This window comes from Propithecus coquereli, unplaced genomic scaffold, assembly GCF_000956105.1.
Source record: "Propithecus coquereli isolate 6110/MARCELLA unplaced genomic scaffold, Pcoq_1.0 Scaffold178, whole genome shotgun sequence".
NCBI classification, from domain to species: Eukaryota; Metazoa; Chordata; class Mammalia; order Primates; family Indriidae; genus Propithecus; species Propithecus coquereli.
In genome coordinates this window covers 2,024,038-2,048,288 of record NW_012142523.1, presented here as the reverse complement: position 1 = coordinate 2,048,288, position 24,251 = coordinate 2,024,038, and the positions used below count along the sequence as shown (strand labels likewise).

General features: G+C 43.9%; 1 protein-coding gene across 2 annotated transcripts; it reads left to right on the top strand.

The window, feature by feature from the left end:
- Nucleotides 1–1,940: 1,940 nt before the first annotated feature.
- Nucleotides 1,941–22,156, top strand: AK2 (adenylate kinase 2). 2 transcript variants are annotated; one of them, XM_012642322.1, is made up of 7 exons: nucleotides 1,941–2,127; nucleotides 10,917–11,042; nucleotides 12,814–12,924; nucleotides 13,054–13,148; nucleotides 17,801–17,873; nucleotides 18,934–19,129; nucleotides 21,236–22,156. In XM_012642322.1, the coding sequence occupies exons 1-7, from the start codon at nucleotides 2,035–2,037 to the stop codon at nucleotides 21,238–21,240; spliced, it is 699 nt and encodes a 232-aa protein (XP_012497776.1). In that variant the 5' UTR covers nucleotides 1,941–2,034; the 3' UTR covers nucleotides 21,241–22,156. The 2 variants fall into 2 exon arrangements, with proteins under 2 accessions (XP_012497776.1, XP_012497775.1); XM_012642321.1 differs by lacking the exon at nucleotides 21,236–22,156 and having other exon boundaries at nucleotides 18,934–19,295.
- The last annotated feature ends 2,095 nt before the right edge of the window (nucleotides 22,157–24,251 follow it).

Genomic DNA, 24,251 nt, shown 5'->3' with positions numbered 1-24,251 from the left:
GAGAGCAGCCTGAGCAAGAGTGAGACCCCATCTCTGCTAAAAATAGAAAGAAATTATCCGGACAACTAAAAATATATATATAGAAAAAATTAGCCGGGCATGGTGGCACATACCTATAGTCCCAGCTACTTGGGAGGCTGAGGCAGGAGGATCATTTGAGCCCAGGAGTTTGAGGTTGCTGTGAGCTGGGCTGATGCCACAGCACTCTAGCCAGGGCAACAGAGCCAGACTCAGTCTCAAAAAAAAAAAAAAGTAATAGTTGAGTAAATAAATGAATGAGATACTCTCCCCTTCCCTTGGGCTGTCGATATTCTTCTTATGGTGCTTAGCATACCCCAAAACCTAGAATATTTTTTAAACTGAATTAATAAATCTTACATTTTGTATATTTTGTGTAGTCTTAGTTGTTTTCCCTTCTGGGGGGCCCATGCCTTGTCAGAATTTCACAGGGATTGGTGGTAGGAGAAGGCTGCTCCTACTCCCCTTGCCTGGTACCCTGTGCACAGCAAACCTCAATAAACTCTTGTTTTATGGGATTGAAGTGAATTCTGGCTGTGTAGAGGCTTCCACCAAAGAAAACACAATTGATCCCCTCCCCTTCCCCCCATAAGCCCTGTACTCTCTGGGATACCTGCTTTTCATCCCCAGTCTTAATGGTGACTCTGCTACTGTGTGATCTTGGACTGGTCACTGCATACCTCTAGGCCTCAGCTTCCTTTCTGAAAAATGGGTATAGCAATCCTTGCTTCTTTCAAGGTCATTGGGGGGCAAGATCAAGATCAAGCAGGCACTCTATAGAAGTCCAGAGTGGAGATGAGAAATGAATGTTAACTTCTTTTTATTATTGTTATTTGGATATATCTTTTAGACAAGAATCTCAACTTTGTGTGGTAAAGTAAAAGAGACCACAGTTAAAGTGATAGCAAAGTCATCCCTAGGATATGGGAAATGAGTTGCTGTGAGCCTGTGGGGAAACATAATGGTTTCATAATCACATTCTCAACTAAAGGTCCAAAGGGGCCCTTGGGGCTGGAGGAAACTTTCACACACCAAAAGGCTGTAGAAAATATTTCGCCATTCAAGACAGGGTCATCTCTTTTGAGAAAAACTATCTTTTCCTGACTTAAAAAGCTTGTTGTTTTTCTCATTATATTATAAAAGTAATACCTTTTATATTTGAATTATTATAGAATTCATTATAGAATTTTTCCAAAATATGAAAATGCCCAAAGGAGAGAAGCCCCTCTAAGCACAATACACAGAGGTCTCCCCTGGTAACTATCTAACAAAATCAGGATTTTATTGTAACTGCAATTTTGTATCCTGCTAGGTGAACATTTTCCCACGGGATTAAATAGTTTTATACAATGGGGGGATTCCAGGATAAAAATTTGTTACAATTTATTTAACCAATCTCTTATTGTTGGACATGTGGAGTATTGCCTTTATTTCTTGGTTTGTTTTGGGCTGTTACAAGAGCTGCCATTAACATCTTTGTTACACAAATCCTTGATTATGTCCTTTGAATTCCCCTAAGTGGAATTGCTGGACCAAAGCGTATTTGACATATATTGCCAATTTGTCTTCTAAGAATGATTTTACCCATTTACACTCGCACAGGCAATTTCATAGGACTTCCGTGGAGTTGCTGGTGTCATTAACTGTCAAATGCCGAACTAGGCCTCCCGGCCCAGCCTCTTGTCCTCTTTCACGCTTTCCCGCCCACTAGGCACACTAGCCCCGCGCGCCGCTGGCACCCCGCGCCCGGTTGTCCATGCTGGCCTGCCCCTTCCTTACTCCCGCACTGATTCTGCCCAATCAAAAGTAGTCTTCCTCAGTGCCGCCATGCGGTTGGTAAAGTGAAGTGTCCGTCGTGCCCAGGGGCGGGCGGAGCGGGCTGACGGACACGGCGACGGGCCAGTGTGAGCGGCGAGCGGGGCGTGCGTGGCGTGCGTGCTGTGCGCTGTCCGCTGGCCTGGAAGCACTGGACCTGTGAAGTGTGCGGACGGGTGCCCGTGAGAGGGATTGGCAGACATGGCTCCCAACGCGCCAGCACCCGAGCCCGAGTATCCTAAAGGCATCCGGGCCGTGCTGTTGGGGCCTCCCGGGGCTGGCAAAGGTACCCAGGTGAGCGGCGGCACCGGGCTTGGCAGCGGAGCCCACGGAACTCCAAGGTCAAGGCGGCCGGAGATCAGGAAGCCCTCTTCTTGCCCGGGAGCGGGCCGTGGGCTGAGGCCTGGGGGGACACTGGCCGGGGTCTCGGGTTCTGGTGAGGCATTTGGGGGAGTGTCCAAATTGGAGGTCGGGGGAGTCTGGGTTAGGCTTGGGGTTCTTGAGGGATTTAGGGTCGGGGTGTCGGGTGGGAATCTGAGGGCCGATTAGTGCTCTTAAAGCGTTAGTGACTGAAAGATTTGAGGGGTAGGGTGATCCCTGAGCTAAGGCATCTAGATTACAGGCTGAATGGAGGCAAGAAGCTTTATGGTCCAGATTCCCTGCGAGTTAGGGGTGAATTGCCCGGAATCAGGATTACATTCCAGGCACTAGAATAGGAAGACTTATTTTGATTAATGACAGGAGGTGGGAGAGGAGGAGCGTCTCCAACACGTGGGGCAGAGTGGGAGCTGACATGTGCCGATTAGGAGCACTGCTAAGAGAAGTGAGGTATGGCCAGTTAAGGTGGGGGGATGGGAGAAAACCTAAGCCTCTCCCTGTTTATCTGATACCTGGGGGTGGATGTGTAGACCTGGTTTATAGCCTGGTGAGCCATGGGGGTTCTGGTTAGGACCCTGAATCTGAGCCTTTGAGCCATGCCCAGATTAAGGATTGGAAATGCTCAGGGGGCCTCTGCTTGGAGTTGGGACTGAAGCCACTGAAGACTAAGCAGTTCAGGATGACTCAAAAGATTTTTGGATGAGAGGGAGTTTGAAATTTAACTTCCTCAATCAACAGGTAAGAGAACATGCCCAGAGAGGTCAGGTGGCTTTCCCAAGTTAACGAAATTGGTTTCATGTAGCCTGGGACCTCAAGAGCCCTCGGGCTCCAGTGAGATTGGAGTCTGAGGTTACCTTTGGCCTAGCAGACTGCAGGAGCCTCATTTGGCATCTGGGCCCCCTCCAGATCTTCCTGCTAGGGTCCAGCATTGCCCCCCAGGCCCTAGGCCTCTGGTTCTTGCTTATTGTTAGTTTGTAAAAAGGGAATGTCTGAAATTCTGAGCTCCCAAGTAAATGAGCATCTGCATCCACTCTTCTCTTCCTAGCACTTGGCCAAGTTTGAAGAGTCTTGGCAGGCTGTCTTACTCATCCTTGGGACCTCCTGTGGCACCCAACACATTACTTGGTACTTAATGGGGATGAATGTCACAGATTAATGTGGGTAATGAGCAGCAGGGAGGTCTGGAACACTGGTTCATTCCTGTGACTTTGCTTTCTGCCTCTGGGCAGTAGGTCAGGAAGGACTGCTTTCTCTTTTCTCTGCGTAGACTGAGCTGTTTCTTCCTTGGAGCTCATGAGTAGTACCTAATCTCTTTGTCTTCAATGTTGTTGACGTCTTTCCTGTTGCTGTCACGTTTATTAGGTAACCCACAGTGTAGGAATGTTTAATCCCAGGCTTTGCAGACTTTTGCTGAGTGACCAAGTATAAACAGCATAACTCAAATGCGCTGATTTTTTTTTCTTAACTCATATTGAAGTTAATGATTTCAGTAGTTATGAAATGGACAGCCCATCCCAGTGCTGAGACAAGGGCTTTATAGTCTAGCAAGCTATGTAATTTCTGAGCCTCGTTTTCCTCACCTCTTCTCTTACCTGTTGATTGAGGAGGTTAAATTTCAAACTCCGTCTCTTCTAAAAGTCATTTGGGTCATCCTGAGCTGCTTAGTCTTCAGTAGCTTCAGTCCCAACTCCAAGCAGAGGCCCTCTGAGCATTTCCAATCCTTAATTTGGGCACGGCTCAAAGGTTCAGACTCAGAGTCCTAACCAGAAAACCCCCAGGGTTCCCCAGTGTATAAACCAGTTCCACACATCCACCCCCAGGTATCAGATAAATAGGGAGAGCCTGGGGTTTTCTCCCATCCCCCCAACTTAAGCCTTAATACCTGCCTTACTCATTTAACATTTCATGAGCACCTAACATTGGAGATAAAGCAGTGAACAAGACTGACAGGGTCTTTGCCCACATGGACTAAAAGTTCACAAGGATACTGAAAGATTATGTTATATATGTGTGTATAAAGCACCCATAAGTACCTGGGTGACAGCCTGGCATATAGTAGTGCTCAATAAATATTGACTCCCTTATCTTAGTAACACATCACCCCTCCCCTCCTTCAGCTTGGATGTATTTCATATAAAATATGATTTATTCAGGAAGTTTTGAAGAAAGTTACACTTAATGAACTGATGGTGAGGGTGCACGTATGCTGGGAGTTGGTCAGAGAAGGCTTTGTGGGAGTACAAGAGATGTGACTAGAGCTGGGAATTGAGGAAAGGGTAAGATTTACACAAGCTATTTAACCTTCTTTTCCAGGATTGAAACAATAGGAATCCTGGTGGTTGTATGTGGTTTTATGGAATTAAAAAAAAAAGTTCATAAATCAGAGGTTGCGAAGTGGCAGCCTGCAGTAGCATTTAGCCTGCAGGCTCACCACACACACCCTTCCTTTTTATTATGAAGAGTTTCAAATACACAAAAGAAGATAGGATGGTATAATGAGCCCCATGTACCCATTATCCAGCCCCAGCAACCATCAGCTGGTGGCCATTGCTTCCCCATCCACTCTCCCTTCACAGGTTATTATAAAGCAGCTCCCAGACATCATAGCATTTCATTTGTAAATACTTCAGTATGGATCTCTAAAAGAAGTTTTTTTAAAACATAAGCATGGTATCCCCTTAAAACTTAACAATTTTTAATGGCAGTGTTCAAATTTCCATTTGTCTTACAAATGTGATTATTTTAAGTCTCTTTTAATTGATAAGTTCCCCTTCTCTTTTTTCTTGTGGAAGAAACTGGGTTGTTTGTCCTGAGACTATTATCACTCATTCCGGGAATTTTCATTTGTATCCCTATGGTGTATTTAACATATTCCTCTGTCCTATTTCCTGTAAATTGGTAGTTTGATCCATACACTTAATTTGATTCAGGTTCAATTTTTTGGCCTGACTACTTCATAGGTGGTGTTGTGCTCCATTAGGAGGCACATAGTATGTGTTTGTGGTGTTTGTAGCCATTGTTGTTCAGTGCCTAGGTCCAGTAATTCATTATTGGTGGCAACATGGCAAAATAATCATGGAATTCCTTTTTCATTTATTACCTGAAATATTCCAAAAAGAGAAACTACCCCCTATCTATTTGGTTACCCAGTGATATGGTTTGTATGGAAAATGCAGGAAAAATGCTTGATTTTGTCAGCTTTCAAAAAAATAAGTTGACCACAGAGTGCTTTCCGTTGTGAAATTTCTCTTAAAAATCCAGAGCTCCCATTTCTCTTGAGAAATCAGAAGATCTGGCAGCAATGGGCCTCCATTCCAGTATGGCAGCAGTCATTTGCAGCTGAGTGGCATTGCCTCTTTGCGTGGGCCATGTGCTTTCCTGTCTCCTGCACAGTCCTCTCCACTGCCCGTGGCTTATATTTGACTTACTTCATTCATTTGCATTGTCTGCTTGGCCCCCGGTTGGTAGATGTTTTCAATCTTTGATGTAAAATCCCCAACGTGGGATTAGTGACTAGTGCCTGCTCACTAATGTTTGTTTTCTTCCTGCTGGTACTGCCTGTTATACCTACGTAGCTCAGTATTTTATGTGTATTATGTTGGCTGAAATAATGTTTCCTTTGAAAACTCCACTTTTAACTAAAATAAACATTTGAAAACTACCTGCTTTTGCGTCACCATAATGTTTTAAAACATCTAGAATACTTGGGTTTCTTATTTTATTTAAATAACTTCATTTCCCTATCTCCTTTTTGGGATTGGATGGTCCTGCTGTGTGGTCTTGCTTTTTCTGCCAGCCCTTCCTCCTTTCTTCCGTGTGTCAAATTTATACCAATTCTTTGAGGCCAGGTGCACTTGGGCAGTCAGCTACCATCTTACAGGTCAGGCTCGCTAGTTATATCAGTGCAGTGACACAGCAACTTTGTGAGACCCACACTCTTATTCCCCCTTTTACAGTTGAAGAAACTGAAGTTCTTACTTGCTACGTAGCTTGTTCTCTAAGTATGTAGCAAGTAATTGGCAGAGCTTGCATCTGAATGACTCTAAAGTTCTTGCTCTTTCTGTTGCTCTCTACTGCCCCAGGTTAAATTTTTCCCCTACCCTATGCATGTCAGGAGGATATAATAATTACAGCATAGTCACCCTTTGCTCAGTTATGTGACAGACCCCAGGCTAAAGACTTGACAGGCATCATCTGATTTAATCCTACGACACTAGGAGGTAGCTCCTGTTATCCATAACTTTTTACTAATAAAGAATCTGAGACCCAGAGGCTGTATCTTACCCCAGGATACACATAGTAGCAAAGGTAGGATTTGAACTCATGTCTGCCTAACTCTTGAGCAGAGTCATCATTTTACGTTGTTGCTGTGTAATCTAGTTGGATAGGCAGAAATGCATGGATATCCATGCAAAAAATATCTACTAGTTCAGGGTGCCGTGTGGACAGCGTCAGATGAGTGGCTGACGAACAAGGGATAGAACAAGAACTATTATTTGTTGAAGGTCTCCTATTTATCCTCCTGTCCACCCAGTGAAGTTGGTAATGATATCCCCCAATAAGAGACAAAGCTGAAATTCAAACACATGTTTCTGTAAGTTTTAAAAAAAAAGCTTTCTGAGGTATAATATACATAGAGAAAGGTGCAAGTATTAGAAGCAAGCAGCTTGATGAATTTTTACAACATGAACACACTTGAGTAGCTTACACCCATTATCAAGAAACTGAACATTGCCAGCACTGTGAAGTCCTCCTTGTACTCCCTTCCAGACACACACGCCTCCCCTTAAGGATAGCCACTAAGGTTCTGTGGGTTGTTTCTTTAAAAGCCATACAGTGTTATAGATAAGAGCTAGGGCTTGACAGTCTTGGGGCCAGTTGCCAACTCTGCCATTACTAGCTGTGTAATTTTGGGCATCTTAGCCTCTGAATTTTATCTGTAAAATGCAGATAAAAATAGTTCCCACCTCATGGGTTTATTGTATATTATGCATACTAACTACTGTAAAACAGCGCACGGAAAATTGCTTGGCATGTTACCGACGCTCAAAGTTAGCCAATGTTGGTATGATTCCTCAGAGGAAGAAGGGATAGTTGGGGATGTTTTTTGATGGGAGACATATACTCAGAATTTGACTACAGAAAAGGGTAGGGCTTAGACCAGTAGGGGGAAGGGAGAGGGCATTCCTGTGGAGAGAGGAGCTTGAGCTGAGGTTCCTTGGAGAGGCATTCATGTTACATATTTGGGGACCATGCATAAGAGCAGCCCGTCTGTGGTGGTGCAAAGCATAACACATACAGCACTTGTGAAAGTGAGTTTGGAGAGCTCGGCACATGTTGGGAATTGATTGTGGAGGGCACTGAGTGCCAGGCTAAGGTGTTTGGACTTCTCTCCTGTTGCACTGGGGAGACATTGAAGGCTTCTAAATGTGTGTTTTGGGGGGATAGGTATCATATCCAGCAGTATTTTAGGATATTCTAGCTGTGTGTGCAGGAGCATTGACAATAGGCATGGGAGACTGGAAGCAGAAAGATGATTGTGAGGTGAAAAAACAAGTAAGTTTGCAATTAAATCAAATCTTGATGACTGATAATTTCCCTTTATTTCCTAAATGCCAGGCCCTAATGCTGGATGTTTTTGCATGTATAATCTTATTAAATCCCCACAGTAACTCTGAAAGAAGACATTGTTATCTGCACTCTATAGATGAGTATAGGAAGGTTATGTAACTTGTTCAGGGTGACAGTGAATAAAGGGTAGAGCTCAGGTCTGTACCACTATAAAACCCAGGGCTTGCAAACTGTATGCATCAGAATCCTGAGGCACTACCTGAGAACTAATCAATCATAGGCTTTCAGGGTGGGCCTAGCAAGTGCCCCAGATGATTGTGATCATACACTGAAGTGTCAAAACCACTACACCCACTGTGCTGCCTCTCTGGTTCTAGCTATTCCCATCCACTCCGCCAAAAAGTTTTCCACCCTCTACAGGGTTCTCACAGAGGTGACGAGCCTGTTTCTTGGGCTCAGCAACAGTCCTTGGCTAGCAGCAGCAGACTGCAATTGTGTGCTTGAGTATGGATTCTAGACCCCTGCTCTTAAAAGTATGGTTCAGTGTCCAGCTGCTCATCCAGGCCTGGAAGCTTGCTTAAAATGCAGATGCCTGGGCCCCACCCTGTGGAATCAGAATCTGCATTTTGACAGCACTCCCCAAGTGACTTAGAGTCTGAGAAGCGCTGTTCCAAAGCCTAAGTGTGAAGTCTGAGGGGACTATATATAATAAAGTTATTTCATCAGGCTTTTATAGTCTGCAAATAAAGAGTGACACAAAGAATAAAGACCATGGAAGGAGGCCTTTTATTTATTGAATGCCTACTTCATATCTGATGTTTTCGGTACTTTATTTAATTTATACTTATAGGAGCCCTTTGAAGTAGTCATTGTCCCCATTCAACTGGTGAGAAAACTGACACTCTGAGAAGTTAATTAATTAGCCCAAGATCACACAACTATTGAGTGCCTTAGCCAGGAATCAAGTGTAAATCTCTCTGACTCCAAAACCAGTGCATGCTCTTTGCAGCTTACTGCACTGACTCCCATACAGCCAGCAGGAAATGAAAAAATTTGTTTTCTTCCCTATTGGTGTGTATTCTTCCATACAGCTGTAGAATCCAATCACCTGGAACAGTGCATAAGAGTCTACAGTTTGGGAGTGATAAAAATAGAACAGGTTCTGTGCTAACAGTTCTTCTCTGTGGTGTTTTGGTCAGCCTTTCCACTTAAGCAAGTCTGACCTTCAAATTGTTCACCCAGGTTAATTTTAACAACCAAGGAGAAAAATTGGCCGAAAGCACTGTCTCTGGGTATAGGCCACAGTGCCAGCCTGGTTTTCCATTGCCAGGGGTCCTGACCTTCATTGGTTTTCCAAAGTGTATAGTTTTTAACACCTTCTCATCTGGGTTCCATTTTGCTATGAAGGCTTTTCTTTGTTTGAACTGCATCAGTCCATGAATTACAGGCCAGAATTTTCTGCGTTGAGCCCCATCTATTTAACTTTTATTGTGTGCACCTAAGAAAACTCCCAATGAACTGGTTTGAACAGGGATCCAAACCTACTTATTTTATAAAACAGTTGAACCAGAAACCTAAGATTCAACTCCTTGAACTGTGAATTCCACATTCTTTTTTGCGACTACAAAACTAATGTTGAACTGTCCCGGGTCTCTTCCTGTTCTAATTCTGCATTCTGATGTATGTTCATCAAACTCTGAGCTCTTTGAGGACAGGGTCTATGTCTCCTATTCATCTGTTTCCCCAGCTTCCAGCAGGGTTCTTGGAAGAGGCATCAGTAAATGTTTTCTTTCTGTATGAATGAACAGAATTAGGGCAGGGGTTATGGTAATAGTTAATGCTCACTGAGCACTTACTTAATGTGCCAGGGCCTGCATATGCCAAATTCCATATACTGTTGTCATCAACCCAGCGATATAGGTACTATTACCATCTCCATTTTACTTAGAGGAAATTTGAAACTTAGAAAGGTGAAGTGACTTCTCAAGTCACATAGGTAGTGATTGGTGGACCTGGAGTCTGAAATCCATGCAGTGCGACTCTCAAGCCCACGCTCGTAACCAAAAGGCTATAATGTCTCTTAAAACTAATATGTAAGTGCTTATTATTTGCCAAGTGCTCTTTGTATATATCTCATCTAATCCTCACAGCTGCCTTCTGAGCTGGATTTTTTTGCCTTCATCTAAAAAAAATGAGGAAACTGAGCCTTTGAGAAGTTAAATGATTTGGGCAAAATAATGCAGCTGCCTCGTGACGCGGAAAGGGAAGAGCCCAGTTCTGCCTGGGGGCAAACTTGTTTTCTTCATCCTACTCCCAGCTGCCTCCCAGGCCCAGTGGCTGTAGTACATGACAATCACACATTCATTCCTTTGGCAAATATTTATTTGGCACATGCTGTGGGCCAGGTATTGTGCTGAGTGCTTTATATACGTGATCTTATTGATTGATTGATTGATTGATTGATTGAGACAGAGTCTCGCTCTGTTGCCGGGGCTAGAGTGCCGTGGTGTCAGCCTAGCTCACAGTAACCTCAAACTCCTGGGCTCAAGCGATCCTCCTGCCTCAGCCTCCCGAGTAGCTGGGACTACAGGCGCTCACCACCATACCCGGCTAATTTTTTCTATTTTTAGTAGAGACAGGGTCTCACTCTTGCTCAGGCTGGTCTTGAACTCCTGAGCTCAAGCGATCCTCCCACTTCGGCCTCCCAGAGTGCTAGGATTACAGGTGTGAGCCACCTTGCCTGGCCTGCATGATCTCATCTAAATGTCACAGCAACCATATGAAGTGTTGGTACTGCTATTTTTATTCTTCCCATTTATAATGGGGAAACTGAGGCTTATGTGTCACTAGTGTGTGAAGTGTAAATAGTGATAATAGCTAACATTTGTGATGATTTCCTGTGTGCTAGATGCACTGTTTTTAAGTGTATTATCTCATGTAATTCTTACCATAACCCCATAATCATTATATATGTTCTAACATAAGGTACTTTTATCCCTGTTACAGGTAAGAAAGTAGACATTTGCTTAAGTTCACACTGCCAATAAATGGCAGGACCAGGATTACACCCAGATATTCTGACTCCAGGGCCTGCAGTGTTGACTCTATCTTGGCTTTTGTCTTCCTCTCCACAGGCACCCAGACTGGCTGAAAATTTCTGTGTCTGCCATTTGGCCACTGGGGACATGCTGAGGGCCATGGTGGCTTCTGGCTCAGAGCTGGGAAAAAAGCTGAAGGCAACTATGGATGCTGGGAAACTGGTAGGTTTGGTGGTACCAGTGAGTGTTGGTATTCCTCAGAGTCTAGATCTGTGCTGTCCGACATGGTAGCCAGTAGGCTATGTAGATTAAGTTAAATTTCATTTAAACGTCAGTTCCTTACTTGCATTAGCCACATTTCAATCAGCCAACACAGATACACAACATTTCCATCATCAAAGAAAGTTCTCTTGGACCAGCCTGTGCTAGAGGGTGTTTTAACACACTGGCAGATTGTATGAACTTTTAGAGTAGCAAGTTATTTGGTCTGTTGTGAATTTATGGCACTTAGAGTATTCTTGAGGTTTTTTTATGTTGATGTGTTTTGTAATATACCCAGATTTTAGAGCCAAACATGAAATTGCCATCCCTAGGCCAGAACTCAGGGATGTATTGCAGAGAGGACTCAGCAAGTCACAGAAGTGTTTTTAAACCTACTTTTGTGGCTCTGTGTTCTGTGTTTCTAACAAGGGAGTTACTTGGCAATTGCGACAAAGGTAATCCTTCCTATTTGGGGGATATAAGAGCATTTTCTCTTGGTTTTAGGCCAGTTGATCTGATTGGACAAGTACAATCCATTATCTACTAAATCTTCTTTGATTAGTGCCAGAGCTTAATTATAACTGAGTTATTCTGGAACTTGATCTCTGGGGATCACCTTCAGAAGTCATTTTGTGTTTGGTCTTCTGGTCTTTTTCTATTTTAGAATGTTGGTTGGGAAAGGTGCTGGGCTTTGCTTTCATCCCCAAGTTACCTTTTGTTAGGCTTGAGATTCTGCTGCTACATTGACTGGCACCTCTACCTGCCTGCCACCCACCTGTTTCTTTCCAGCTTTCCTTTCATGTTAGTGAGGCCTTGGGTCAAGCCAGAAAGCTAGATATTTTAGACTTTGGGTCTTGGCAGAAAAAACTGTACTAAGAAAAAATTGGGATGTGGCAATGAGATTGCTTATCTCCAGCCTTCATTTAGTTGCAGAACTTTTACTTTGTCCCCAAGTTCGCAGGTAGTGCTGAGAAATAAGAGCATTAGCTGCCAAGATGGGCAGCCTTCACTGTAATACAGACTGGGGACTTTTCTTTCTATAAAGGCACAGAAGAAAAATCAGTTTTTGAAAAACTGGTTGGGAGGGGTTCTTATTGGGATTTTAGAGAGGATCAGAGGTGTGCTGAGTTGGCTCTTCAGTGCCTTGGTTCTGATCTAGTCTTGCCAATTCAGTGAGCTTTGTTGCCTCATATCCAGGATGGCTCAGATATGTGACCAAGCACACACCTCAGTCACATTACTGTTAGCCTATTCAAAATTGTGAAACAGGGAAGGCTGGTGCCTTTCTACTCTGTGGTCAACCCCATTCTCTCCTGGAGCTCTCCACAGGTGATCTTTCAGCCATGTGTCCTCACCTTTCTTGTGCCTAGAGAACAGCTGAATGCTAATAAGCTGTTATCTGATGGCTAGAACTCTGACTGTAGTGTCAGGAGAGGCCTTAAGGACCTAAAACACAGAGTTCTCCTAATGGAATGACAAGCAGTGGAATTTTTGGAACACAGGAGTATTTTAAGGGAAGAGATCATATATATGACGACCACAGAAATAATCATGAAACTGGATCTTCCAAATGGAGCCACTCCACATTTGCTCTGATTTTTGTTTCTTTGGGGTCAAGATATCTTGCTGCTGAGTAATCAGGTTTTACACATGCAAACTTTGACTCGGAGTTGGGCTAATATCACCTAGTAAATGAATTTAAACCCAAAGCTGTGCTGTTCTTAACTTCCAGGTAAGCGATGAAATGGTAGTGGAGCTCATTGAGAAGAATTTGGAGACTCCCTCTTGCCGAAATGGTTTTCTTCTGGATGGCTTCCCCCGGACCGTGAGGCAGGCAGAAATGGTAGGTAGCTTAGTTTTTGTATCACTATTGTATGGAAGCTAACTCTGGCCCTTTATCTCTTAATTCCTTTGAAGGAGATGGGTCTGACCAAGCTCCGGTAGCTTAGGTGGGCCACACGCTCTTTTACAGCTCGACCACCTCATGGAGAAGAGGAAAGAGAAACTTGATTCTGTGATTGAATTCAGCATCCCGGACTCTCTGCTGATCCGGAGAATTACAGGAAGGTATTGGTCCCCTGAAGGTCCCTTCTCTTTATGCTTCCTCAGAGCTTTGTCAGACTATGAGAACTGCTCTGTCAGACTATGAGAACTGCTCTTACCTAATCTCAGCCATGGAGCTTAGTGCCAGATTGGTTTTATTTGGTGGTATCCACTGAAGTGGTGACATGGGATGGAGATATGGAAAGAAGAGCAAGGAGTTTGAAGTCAGACTGCGTCTCAGTCCTGTCACCTTTTAACTCTGACCCTAGGTGTGTTTCTTAACCAAGAATTACTCATATGTAGAAGGGATTTGATAACATCTGCTTCGAGGAGCTGTTGTGCACATTAGATAACACAATGTGCGTAGCTTGAGAGCCTTGCTCATAGTGGGTGTTTAAGAAATGTTACATTCCTTACACATGTATCTCCATTTTAGTGCTTTTTAAATCTGATTTCAGTTGGAATTGCCATACTTTGCTGTAGGCTTTTTATTATAAAAATAATATAACTATCTAGACAAAGTTTAGAAAATGAAGGAAAAATTTGCTCATAGTATGGCCACCTTATTATTTGTGTGTGTGTGTGTGTGTGTGTGTGTGCGCGCGCATCTGTTGTTTTAACATGTTTCTCAATGTTGAACGCAGAAGTGCTTCTGCTTCTGAACATGTTTGTTTCAAAAGACCAACACTGCTTTAGGCTACAGTTTTCTCTACCCTATTTCACTAATCACTCTACCATCTGCTTTGTGCCTTCCAGAAATATGTTGGAAGCTCTCATCCACTAATGGACCCTCTTCTCTTCTTTATCGTGGGCTGTAGCTTTTTTATGTCTTTGTCATTTTAATGGAGTCTCAGGAAGGTGGTCAGCCCACCATCTTGAACCAGACATTCATGACCATTATTTTTAATTGCTGCATGATATTGCACAGTAGGTAAACCATCATTTACTTAATTATTCCCTTATTATTGTACATTTGTGTTTCTTCCAATTGGCCACTGTTAAATTGATGTTGTGACCATTGTAGTGCGTGTAAATTTTTGGATTTAATTAGGAGGAAAATGTCTTCTTGTTTTAGACTTTATTACTTTGATTTCCTAATGAGGTTGACCATCTTTTCCATGTGTCTGTAGTTCATACCTTAAGGAAAGAGGCAGACCTGTGAATAGACAGCAGAGTAAATGTTAGAAGTATCCTGGAAAGCTATAGGGAATACAGTGGGATCTACCTTATAATAATTTTCTTTCCAAATGTCCAGGTTTCATGTTTCTAGCTATTCCATAGGTTCCTTCAATAGAGGGACTTTTGTTTCTTTACATCCCCGTTGGGCACAGAGTAGACAAAAGTTGATGTGGGCCAAGAAGTTGTAGGGTTGACAGTAAGGGACATCACCAGGCCTGGGGTCCCTGAAGCAAAAGCCAATGTTAACAAAACCAGGTGACATGGGAGGCCTTCGATTTGATGGGCCCAGCTTCCTGCATAGCACAGTACTAGACCTGGAGGGTGAAGGAACAGGAGAGGCTCTAGAAGAATAATGTAGTGATGCCCACCTCTGACCTCAGAGAGACATATGTGTAAGCTAGGCTGTTTGGGGGCTGTTCAGTACAATAGGGAGTCCAAGAAGAGAGCCTGGGGAGAGGGAAGGAAGGCTGCCTAGGATAGGTATAACATCAAACATGACCTTCCTAGATGAAGAGTCAATGAGACTTTCCCAGGAGGGAATAAAAGCAAGAATAAGAATGGGTAGGGGGAGGGGCTATAGCTGGGGCCAGGAGCAGACATATCTATATCTGCCTGGGTGGTAGAATGAGTGTTCTTGGAAGATAGGATGGGAGCTTGACGTAGGAGGTCTACCAAACCGATGATGATAGACTTGATAACGAGTTCAAGAGTCAAGAGATGTTCTTGAGCCACTGGGTGTTGTGGTAAAAACACCATTCTAAGAACATTAGCTTGGTCCTGGTCTACAAGGGTCTAAATTGGGGGAGAGAACAAGATAAGGACCCCATCTAGGAGCCCCAACATGCTGTGATCCACATGAGGTGATGTAGGCGTCTGACTATGGTTGGGTGGTAGAGAACAGAGGAACCCTGAAGAACAAACTATAGGATTGCTGTAGAGGGTGAAAGAGAGAAGACTCAGTCCCTCAGTTTGGAAGTGAGTGGTTTAATGTGACTCCCTCCCTCACAGAGCACGTCACTGGTGAAAGTTTTTCCAAGTTCACCCAGCAGATGAGTGGCAGGGCTAGCCCCAGAAGCCCGCTTTATGCCTCCTGGTCCAACATGCTGATGGTTGGAAGAAAATGGGGCAGGAACTAGTCGGTTTAATATGGATCTTGTTTAAGTCTGAGATGATAAAGACCCCACTGTAACAATCTGAATTAGCTCTGACCTCACTTCTAATCATTTTGAGTCATTGTTTTGTTTCTTGAATATGTATGGTTGGTGGTTTTTGTTTTTATTTTTAACCTATTCAGTACTGTCTCTCTGGTATCCTGAGTATCTTACCAGTTGGCTCTCTGGTATTATTATCTTAACGTTTAGTACCATCTCCATTTTGTGGATGAGTAAACGGGTGTCTAAAGTATCACACTCAAGGCAGCAGTAACCATAGAATTCCAGTACTGATCATACCTCCAGGCCAAGCTGAGTGGCTTATGGAACTGTTTTGGTTGATACTTTAGACTAATCCGTTTTGAGAACTTGGATATGGGGCTTTTTTATTTCATTTACCTTCTAGGGAATGAGCCTTGGCATTCCTCTTTAAGAGGATGATGTGAATGGGGAAAGAGCAGTGTGTTGTATGTAATTGGAGGCCTGAGGGAATCTGGGAGTTTGGGAGAGGCAGTGTAGAGACGTGGAAAGGAGAGAGTCATGTTTATTGCAGCCTGGCTGTGCGCCCTATGCTGTCTAGATGGTGAAAAAATATCATGGTCCACATCACATGCCCCCATCCCTTCCCAAAGGGATGTGCCCAGCTGTGCCCAGCAGCCTGTGCTCTCCCTGGGTCTCCCAGTGGATGCCATTTCTGAATGGGTACATCAAAGAAACCCTTCCAAGGACTCAAATAGTGGAGGGTCCAACCTCACAGTACATGATTGCAGTCACTGGCCCACTCACTCCTCAGTGCAGTCAGCCCTTCATATCTGTGGGTTCCCCACCCATGGATTGAAAATATTTGAAACAAAAAAACCAATAAAAAATAATACAGCAATAAAAAAATAATAAAAATTTTAAAATACAGTATAATAACTCTTTACATAGCATTTACATTGTATTGGATATTATAAGTAATCTAGAGAAGATTTAAAGTATACAGGAGGATGTGTATAGGTTATGTGCAAATAACTACACGATTTTATATAAAGGACTTAAGCATCCTTGGGTTTTGCTCTCCACGGAGGGAGGATCCTAGAACCAATCCCTCATGGATACTGAGGGACAACAGTATAGCTTATTTTCTATGCTGTCACCTTACCCCTACCACTGCCACCTTATGCCATAAATGGATCATCTTGTTCCCCCCGAATTATGCTGTGATTAAAACTCAGTATCCCATTGTACTAAGGTGTGGCTTCAGTGATGTGCTGAGATATTGATCTCCTCAGCCATCAAAGCAACTGGGCAGGCCCCAAGAGGAGCAAGCCCCCCAAGTACTGTACAAATATTAGTTCTCTACATTCCAAGAGGTGAAAATGTGAGGAAGCTCTGGTCTAACAGAGATTCATGAGGAGAGCAGGGAATTGGGAAACCACAGGACTCAAGCAAGCCTTGGCCACTGAGCAAAGGAGTAGCCTCCTTCCCCCTTTTAGGTTTCTAGGCTCCTGTGGTGTGGCCATTCCCGGTCAGGAAAATGGGCTTGTTGCCTATGGGGAACCAGTATGGATGCTGCTACCAGCTGCATATTCAGTGCCAAATAAATGCCTATTCCTGGGCTCTCTATTCCATGACTTGTTTAATATGTCATTTTTCCTGGTGACTTGAATATATTGCCCCATAATGATTAGGCTGTCCTTCATCTATGTGATGAAAAGGGTATACTGCATTGTCTTATGGTAGTTGCATCTCTGGGACATATTTTTCCCATTAGCACCTTTCTGGTTTTATAACCAGACTAGGTTAGAAAATAGGATTCATTTCTCTGTCTTCTATCCCCCATAGCACTTTGTACAAATCTCTGGCAGCAGCTGCCAGATTATCGTATTTGTTGTAGTTATTTATTTCCACATTTGTCTCCCCCACTAAGCACTACTTGTGAACAGGGATCTTGACTCATTGCTTTGTAGCCCCTGGATTCAGCTTACAGACTGAATCAGACTAGGCATTTATTAGTGCTTGCTGACTGAACGGGTGAATAGAATGTGTGGCTGTGTAAGGCCAGCACTAGAGTTTTTTCTCTCAAGTCCTGAATTAGGTAGTCACGCCAGCAGTTTGCCTCTTCCGCCAGATACTCATTATAATGTTTGATCAAAATAGAAAATGTACTTACTCTGCCACTGGCATAAGCTCTCCTGGAAGCCCAGTTATTTTCCTAAGCAAGAGATGCTTATAGCTAGGTTTTCTGCTGGGTACTGGGTTCTTACCTCCAGCTTTTCTGTCTCTGCTTGTCATTCTGGAAACCCCTGGGGTGCGGAGGGTACTTTCAGTCAACCTGACTCATGTTGATCTGCTGTTTTTCAGGCTGATTCACCCCAAGAGTGGCCGTTCTTACCACGAGGAGTTCAACCCCCCAAAGGAGCCCATGAAAGATGACGTATGTAAACTCAGAAGAAAGAAATTTTTTTCTTTCCTCCTCCTTTCTTTCTTCGCTGTTTTCTCTTTTATTACCAATATTACCAAACCATGCAAAATATCACTATCAAGTAAATCACATAGCCTGTGGCAGATCTATTCAGTGTCTCCCTGGATGGTTTGTTGCTTGACCTCAAGGTAGCTACTTGCACCCACTACTTCCCAGTGTCCAGATTGTACCTGTCTTCTGTCAAGAGCAGCCCCTTTCTGGCATCATGGCCACCTAAGAGGTCAACTAATTAGAAGAAGGTTGACTGAAAGCACAGAATTAGGGAGTGGGGGATATGGTACTAAAGATAAGTTTGCTGATCAGTCCTCCAAAAGAATATCCTCTCCATAGTGACTGTTATACTGTGTCCTGGGGTCTCATACGTGGTCACTGTACCATTTACCATAAGGAGTCCATATGGTCTATTTTAGAGCATGTGGGTAACAGTAAGAAATGTCCTGGGTTTACCTTTGTCATTTGACAAGTTCATTAGGTTATCCTGGTTCTATAAATACAGTTTTTAGAGCCATTATATCAACTTGGCCACATTTTGCAAAGTTGGTAATTATACCATTCAGAGTTCTCACTTCACTTGCCACTTTTAGAATGTTGGTTGGTGACACTGTAGTAAATACGCTAAATATTTAAACAACTAAGATTACAATTACTAATGGATCCCTCATTTTGACGTATTCTTCTGGTCTCAGGGGCCTCTGACTTCCTTGCTTTTGACCCTAGAAGCTTTCATCTTGGAAGCTGAACAGCCTGAGCACAAAGCTGTGAGAGAAAGACATTGCCCGTCTCACTGTTGCTGTTTCTGTCGGGCTTCCTGACTTCTCTGGACCAGCCGATCTGCTCCTGGGAGTAGCAGAGTTATTGGAGAGAGTCTGGATTGCCTGTCTTTGCCTCTAATAGACTTTGGGATCAGACAGCATCCTGGGCAGAACGGTCCCGTATCAAATATGCATCTGACGTGGGATAAGGAAACCTTGCTAATAGGCCTGGCCTTTCATTGCCCTCTTCCTGTTCTCAGATCACTGGGGAACCCTTGATCCGTCGATCAGATGATAATGAGAAGGCCTTGAAAATCCGCCTGGAGGCCTACCACACTCAAACCATCCCACTTGTGGAGTACTACAGGAAACGGGGGATCCACTCTGCCATTGATGCGTCCCAGACCCCTGATGTCGTGTTTGCGTGTATCCTAGCAGCCTTCTCCAAAGCCACATGTAAAGACTTGGTTATGTTTATCTAATATGGGGTCCGAAAAGGAATTTCTATCTTCTTTCCACTGTTGAGGGAGTGGGTGGGAATGGCAGGGCAGGCAGGGGGAAGCTTCCTCATGCTAGCAAGAATATCATTTGATGTATTGATTAAAAACACTTGCTTGATGTATCTTTGGCATATGTGCAACTCTCATCTCATCTGTGTGTGTGTGTGTGTGGGTGTGTGTGTGTATGTGTATGTGTGTGTGTGTGTGTGTGTTGGCATAAGTATGTGTTCATTCTCCCACTTTGTAAGTTTTAGGCTAGGTTGCTTTTCAGCTGTTTGCCTCTTTAGCCAGACTCTTGATTTTATTTTTTGACCAAAATAAACCCAGGTATCTGCTAGGTACCCCAATTCCAAAACTTCATAATATTTATTCCATTTCCAGCAGCTGGTTAGGAGAAGTCTAGGATCATGTGAAGTCAGGCAGGGTCATAGTTCCTGATGGCACGTTGTTGGCAGATAATTCCACTTGTTTTCTAGCTCACAGTAAAAAACCACATGAGTCAGTGCATGGATAGGGATCATTAATTTTGTCCCCATAAATGGAAGAAAAAAGGCACCTCCATTACAGATTCCAGAAATTACTGGGAGAGGGTATCACCATAGAAAGAGCAAGGCCAAGTTGGAATATTTTTGTGATGTACATCATGGTGCTATAAAGTAGGGATCATTCAGGACTTGGGTTTAAAAACTGAACTGTTGCCAAAGGATTAAACCAGGTGAAAGGTCCTTTTGAAGTCAGATTTTCTTCTGAACATCCAGGCTGAGCATCTGAGAGCAGCCAAATCCACTTCCCCCAAGAGAGACCAGGGTAGGTTTGTTTACTTTTATTTTTAATGTTTGTTTCTGTTTCCAAGTGTGAACAAAACGGTATTTTGGGGGTGATCTGTTCTTGGAGTCATTTCAATCAGAATTTATTCAAACCCAGTCTCTCTCCAGAATGTGAATTTCAAATCAGATGTGTCCCTTTTAAACCCACACCTTCTCTCTCGAAAATCCAATCCTTCACCCCTTATTTTATGATGGCAGTAGCCACAGACTAGCCAAGAAAAGATCACCCTAAGATAAGACCACTTATGAGGGTAACCAGCTTTTATTTATAACGTTAGCCCCCCAGCTGTTAAGCATTTCCTAGGGTTCATGCTGTGCCTTTTGGACTCTGGTTTGATTTGTGGAAAACAGATGAAATAACAGACTGCTGTGAAGGACCACAAAAACAGCAGCCTCTGGAAAAACCATTAGAGAGTCAGTGACAGATCAAGTAAATAATGCCTCCTGCCTCAGCACAATCTGCTGCTGACTCTGTGCAGTGGATTCTAAAGAGGCTGGTCCGCATCTGACCTGAGCTCTCCTGCTGGCTGTGGAGCTACCAGAGGACTTATCTTCTGCCCACATGGCAACTGGGCATGGATGTGTGGCCATCTTGCTTCCCTCTTTGCCTGGTCCAAGTGAATGTGTGCTGCCTCTGTCCTGCCTTGTTTCCCTGGCTCTAAACTAACTCTGCCCTCTTACAACAGAAACTCAGCATGGCTTTGTGTGTTTCTGGGAAGCACATGATTTCTGGGAATGGGCAAGAAAGAGGAATGAAACCAAAACTATCACTTACGCCTACAGGAGTCTGGGATCCTTCTCTGGGTGAAGGTGGCATCATGAATCTTGGAATCAACTCCCCTTTGACTAGGGACAGTTGTAGGCACTTGGCCTCAAGTTGGGATCCCTGAATGTTTGCTAATTGAATGTGCATGGTCCTTTCCCAAATATTTGTCATCCATCTGTGTGTACATTAATGTGTGCACATAGGCACACGTGTGCATGTGATATTTGGGCTGCCAGTTAGAACTGGAAGATCACAGAATGCATATGCCCTTCTCAGTATGGTTAGGATTATATTTTTGCTTAATTTAATTCCAGAGGCTTAACCACAGCAGGCATGAGAGCTTTCACCTGGCAGAGAAATGTCCAATGTTTAGTGCATTTGGTTGCTTGGTATGCATGCCAGCCTTTTCTGATATGTACTTGGTTTTTAAAAACCCATTTTGTTCTCTCTTGTTTCCTCTCTATTTCAGCCTAGTAACAGAAGGCCAGGCGAGACTGCACCACTGCTCATCACCCCGCGGCGTGATCCCTGCTCTTAGGTGCTGGGCAGAGGGGAAGAATGGTCAGGGTGAAGATGGAGAGGGAGGGCTGGTCAGGGGCTCAAGAGGAGTATTTAGAAGAGCAGCAGTGTTGTTATAGTGAGGCAGCTTCTTTTACATGTGAGTGGTAACTTTAAAGTGTAAGTAAAGGGAAAAATTCATTTTAAAAAAAACACTGTGCTTGGAGGATATGGGTAGAAATAGTGAGGTACAGTATTATTTCTAAGGAATTGGGTTTTCATTTGCTCTGGACTGGTAACAATGTTTTTTAAAGACAATGCCCTAAGACCTCAGCTTTTATCTCAGAACCTCATACGTTGCCAGACCAAGAATACAGGAAATCAAACTGTTGTCCCATCTGTCCTGTAGCTTGGAACAGGGAGAGTTTGACTACTGACCCTGGTTCCCAGTACCATAAGATCAAAAAGTAATCTTCACATTTGAAAGAGGTATGGGATGTATTTATGGAGGGTGGTGGGTGGTGGCTCAACAAATGAAATTCACTGGGGTCAAGGGCAGGGGAGGCTGGACTGACTCCCTTCCTCTGTCTGACTTACCACTGATTCACCAGTACACCTGCTCTCATGGGTAAGCGCTCAGCAGCCACCCAGCACATACCACAATCCTGCATTCTTGCCTTCTTTCATCCACAGTGTGTGAAGGGACCTTTTTAAATAAATGAGCAAGTGTCCTAAGCTTTATCATCCAAAGATTGTCTTTCCATCCTCAAATCCTGTGACTGGATCACTCGACAATACTGTGATGTATTACTTCCAATGAGGTGCCTTTCTTAACTGACCAAATGCTGCCTTGTTTTGCCCCTAAATCAATAAAGTATATTACAAGTTTGTATTCCCTGTTATGGAATTTTTTGAGAGAATCTAGGCTAGAAAAATGATATTGACTTCTGGAGCTGTCTTGGAAGCCCTTTCTTGTAGTCACTGGCGGCTGTGTGGTTAGGGGGATCCAAGTGTGTGCTCATAGAAGAGCTCGTGCCCTCTTGACCTGTAGCTCCTATGCAAGCTTTTCTTGATCCCGGGGACAAGGCAGCTTAAGCTAGTGGAGATAACACTGTTCTTGGAGTTCAGGGAACCTAGGACAAATCCCAGCCAGTTAGCCATCCATTTTGCTCCTGTTTCCTCATCTGAAAAAGGAAGCCGTTAATGCCACCTTCTCAGACTTAATGGCATTAAATGAAGTTTATGAGAAGCAGCTTTTTGCTTAGCATCTGGCACACAACAGACATTGGATAAATGTTAGTTGGATCCAGACATACACAGAAAAATATCTGCTTCCTGCTGGGCTTGATAATCGTTGAACGGACAGTTGTCCACAGTCAAGAAAGCCAGCGCTTCTAATCCCTAAGCCAGATCTTTGGCTACCTTTTCAGCTGCATCTTTAGCCACCTTGGTTGCTTCTTTCTGTGTCCTAATTTTAATCCATTTCTTGCCCAGCAAAAGTGAGCTTAAATCGTTTGTCTAAACTGAAGCTCTCATGCTTTGGGAAGGGCTGCCTTTGCCAGTGAGGTTTCTGAGAAATGACTGCTATTCCCAAAACAAGAGGGAGCTGGGCTGGAAGCGCCACCATTCTTCAGGCATCTTGTCGCTGTGAGAGGCAGAGTCCTCCCGGGCATATTAAGTCCTGCTCCCTGAGCCAGCCCCTCCCTCTTCTGCTGCACCTCAGAGTCATTTCCAGGTGTCAGCATAACTGATTTGCTCTGATCTTTTCATTGCCCAAGCTGTTCAAATGCCCCATGAAAATTTTCTTCCCTCCCTTGGTCATCGTGCATCCAGCTGGGGGGAAATGTTTGTCAAACCAGCCTGGAAAGCAGCATGGTAGGGTTGAAAAGAATAAACAGATGACTGGGTAAGCTATTATTCATTTGCTTCTTTGGGTCTTGGTTTTTTCATCTGCAAAGCAAGATTGGGTGAGATAAGAATCACTACCACTCCTGGAGGACTGATGTCTCGTGCCAGGTACTGTGCAGAGGCTTCACACCCTCGACCTCATGTAGCCCTCACAGAGAACCCTATGCAGTCAGAACTATCTGTCTCCTGGGTTTTTTGTTTTTTGTTTTTTTTTTTTGAGACAGTCTCACTCTGTTGCCCAGGCTAGAGTGCCATGTCGTCAGCCTAGCTTATAGCAACCTCAAACTCCTGGGCTCCAGCAATCCTTCTGCCTCAGCCTCCTGAGTTGCTGGGACTACTTCTGTCTCCTGTTTTATAGGTGAGGAAACCAAGACTCAGAGGGGGAAATGACATTCTTGAGGTCATACCTAAGAGGCCGAGTCTGGACTCAAACACACTCTCTGATGCCTATCTGTCCCCTTGACCCCGTTGCTCAAGTCATTTAGTGACTTCTGTAGCCCTATAGACAGGAAGTACCCCTCTGAATAAGAGCTCTTTTTCATGGACACTCACTGCCAGAACTGATTCTGAAGAAGTCCCTGCCAATTCTGAGGACCCAGGGTGTGTGTCTTAGGATCTCTTGTGTGCACAAAGTGTCACTGACAGAAAGAGCAGGATGGAGAGCAGCCTCCTCAGAAGCCTCAAGTTTTTCCTCCGATGAAGACAGCTCAGTGAGTCAGAAGACAGATTTCAACAGAAGCGCCTCCACTGTGAGACCTTGGGCAAGTTATCTCACCGCATCAGTAGAACGGGAATGATTCCTAGCCCTCAGGTGTGCTGATGACACTGGTGACCAAGATACCCCTGTGAGTTGGGATGCCCAGTACACAGCAGATGCTCAGTATGTGCTGATGGGATTTGGAGAGAAAATGTGGGCATTGGTGAGAGCCGTCTTCCTCACCACCTGGTACCAGGCTAAAGATTCTTAACCTGAGGATCCCCTAGAAATCATGGGCCTCTGAAATAGTATGCAGAATTCTTTTTATAGTTTCATAATTAATAACAGCTTCATATATATTGAATGCTTACTCTGTGTGAGG

Excerpts from the sequence above, each read along its gene's own strand:
- AK2 (XM_012642321.1), top strand. The coding sequence starts at position 2,035 with ATGGCTCCCAACGCGCCAGCACCCGAGCCCGAGTATCCTAAAGGCATC. Across the intron at positions 12,925-13,053 it reads CCGTGAGGCAGGCAGAAATG|CTCGACCACCTCATGGAGAA; the intron begins GTAGGTAGCTTA and ends GCTCTTTTACAG. Across the intron at positions 13,149-17,800 it reads ATCCGGAGAATTACAGGAAG|GCTGATTCACCCCAAGAGTG; the intron begins GTATTGGTCCCC and ends GCTGTTTTTCAG.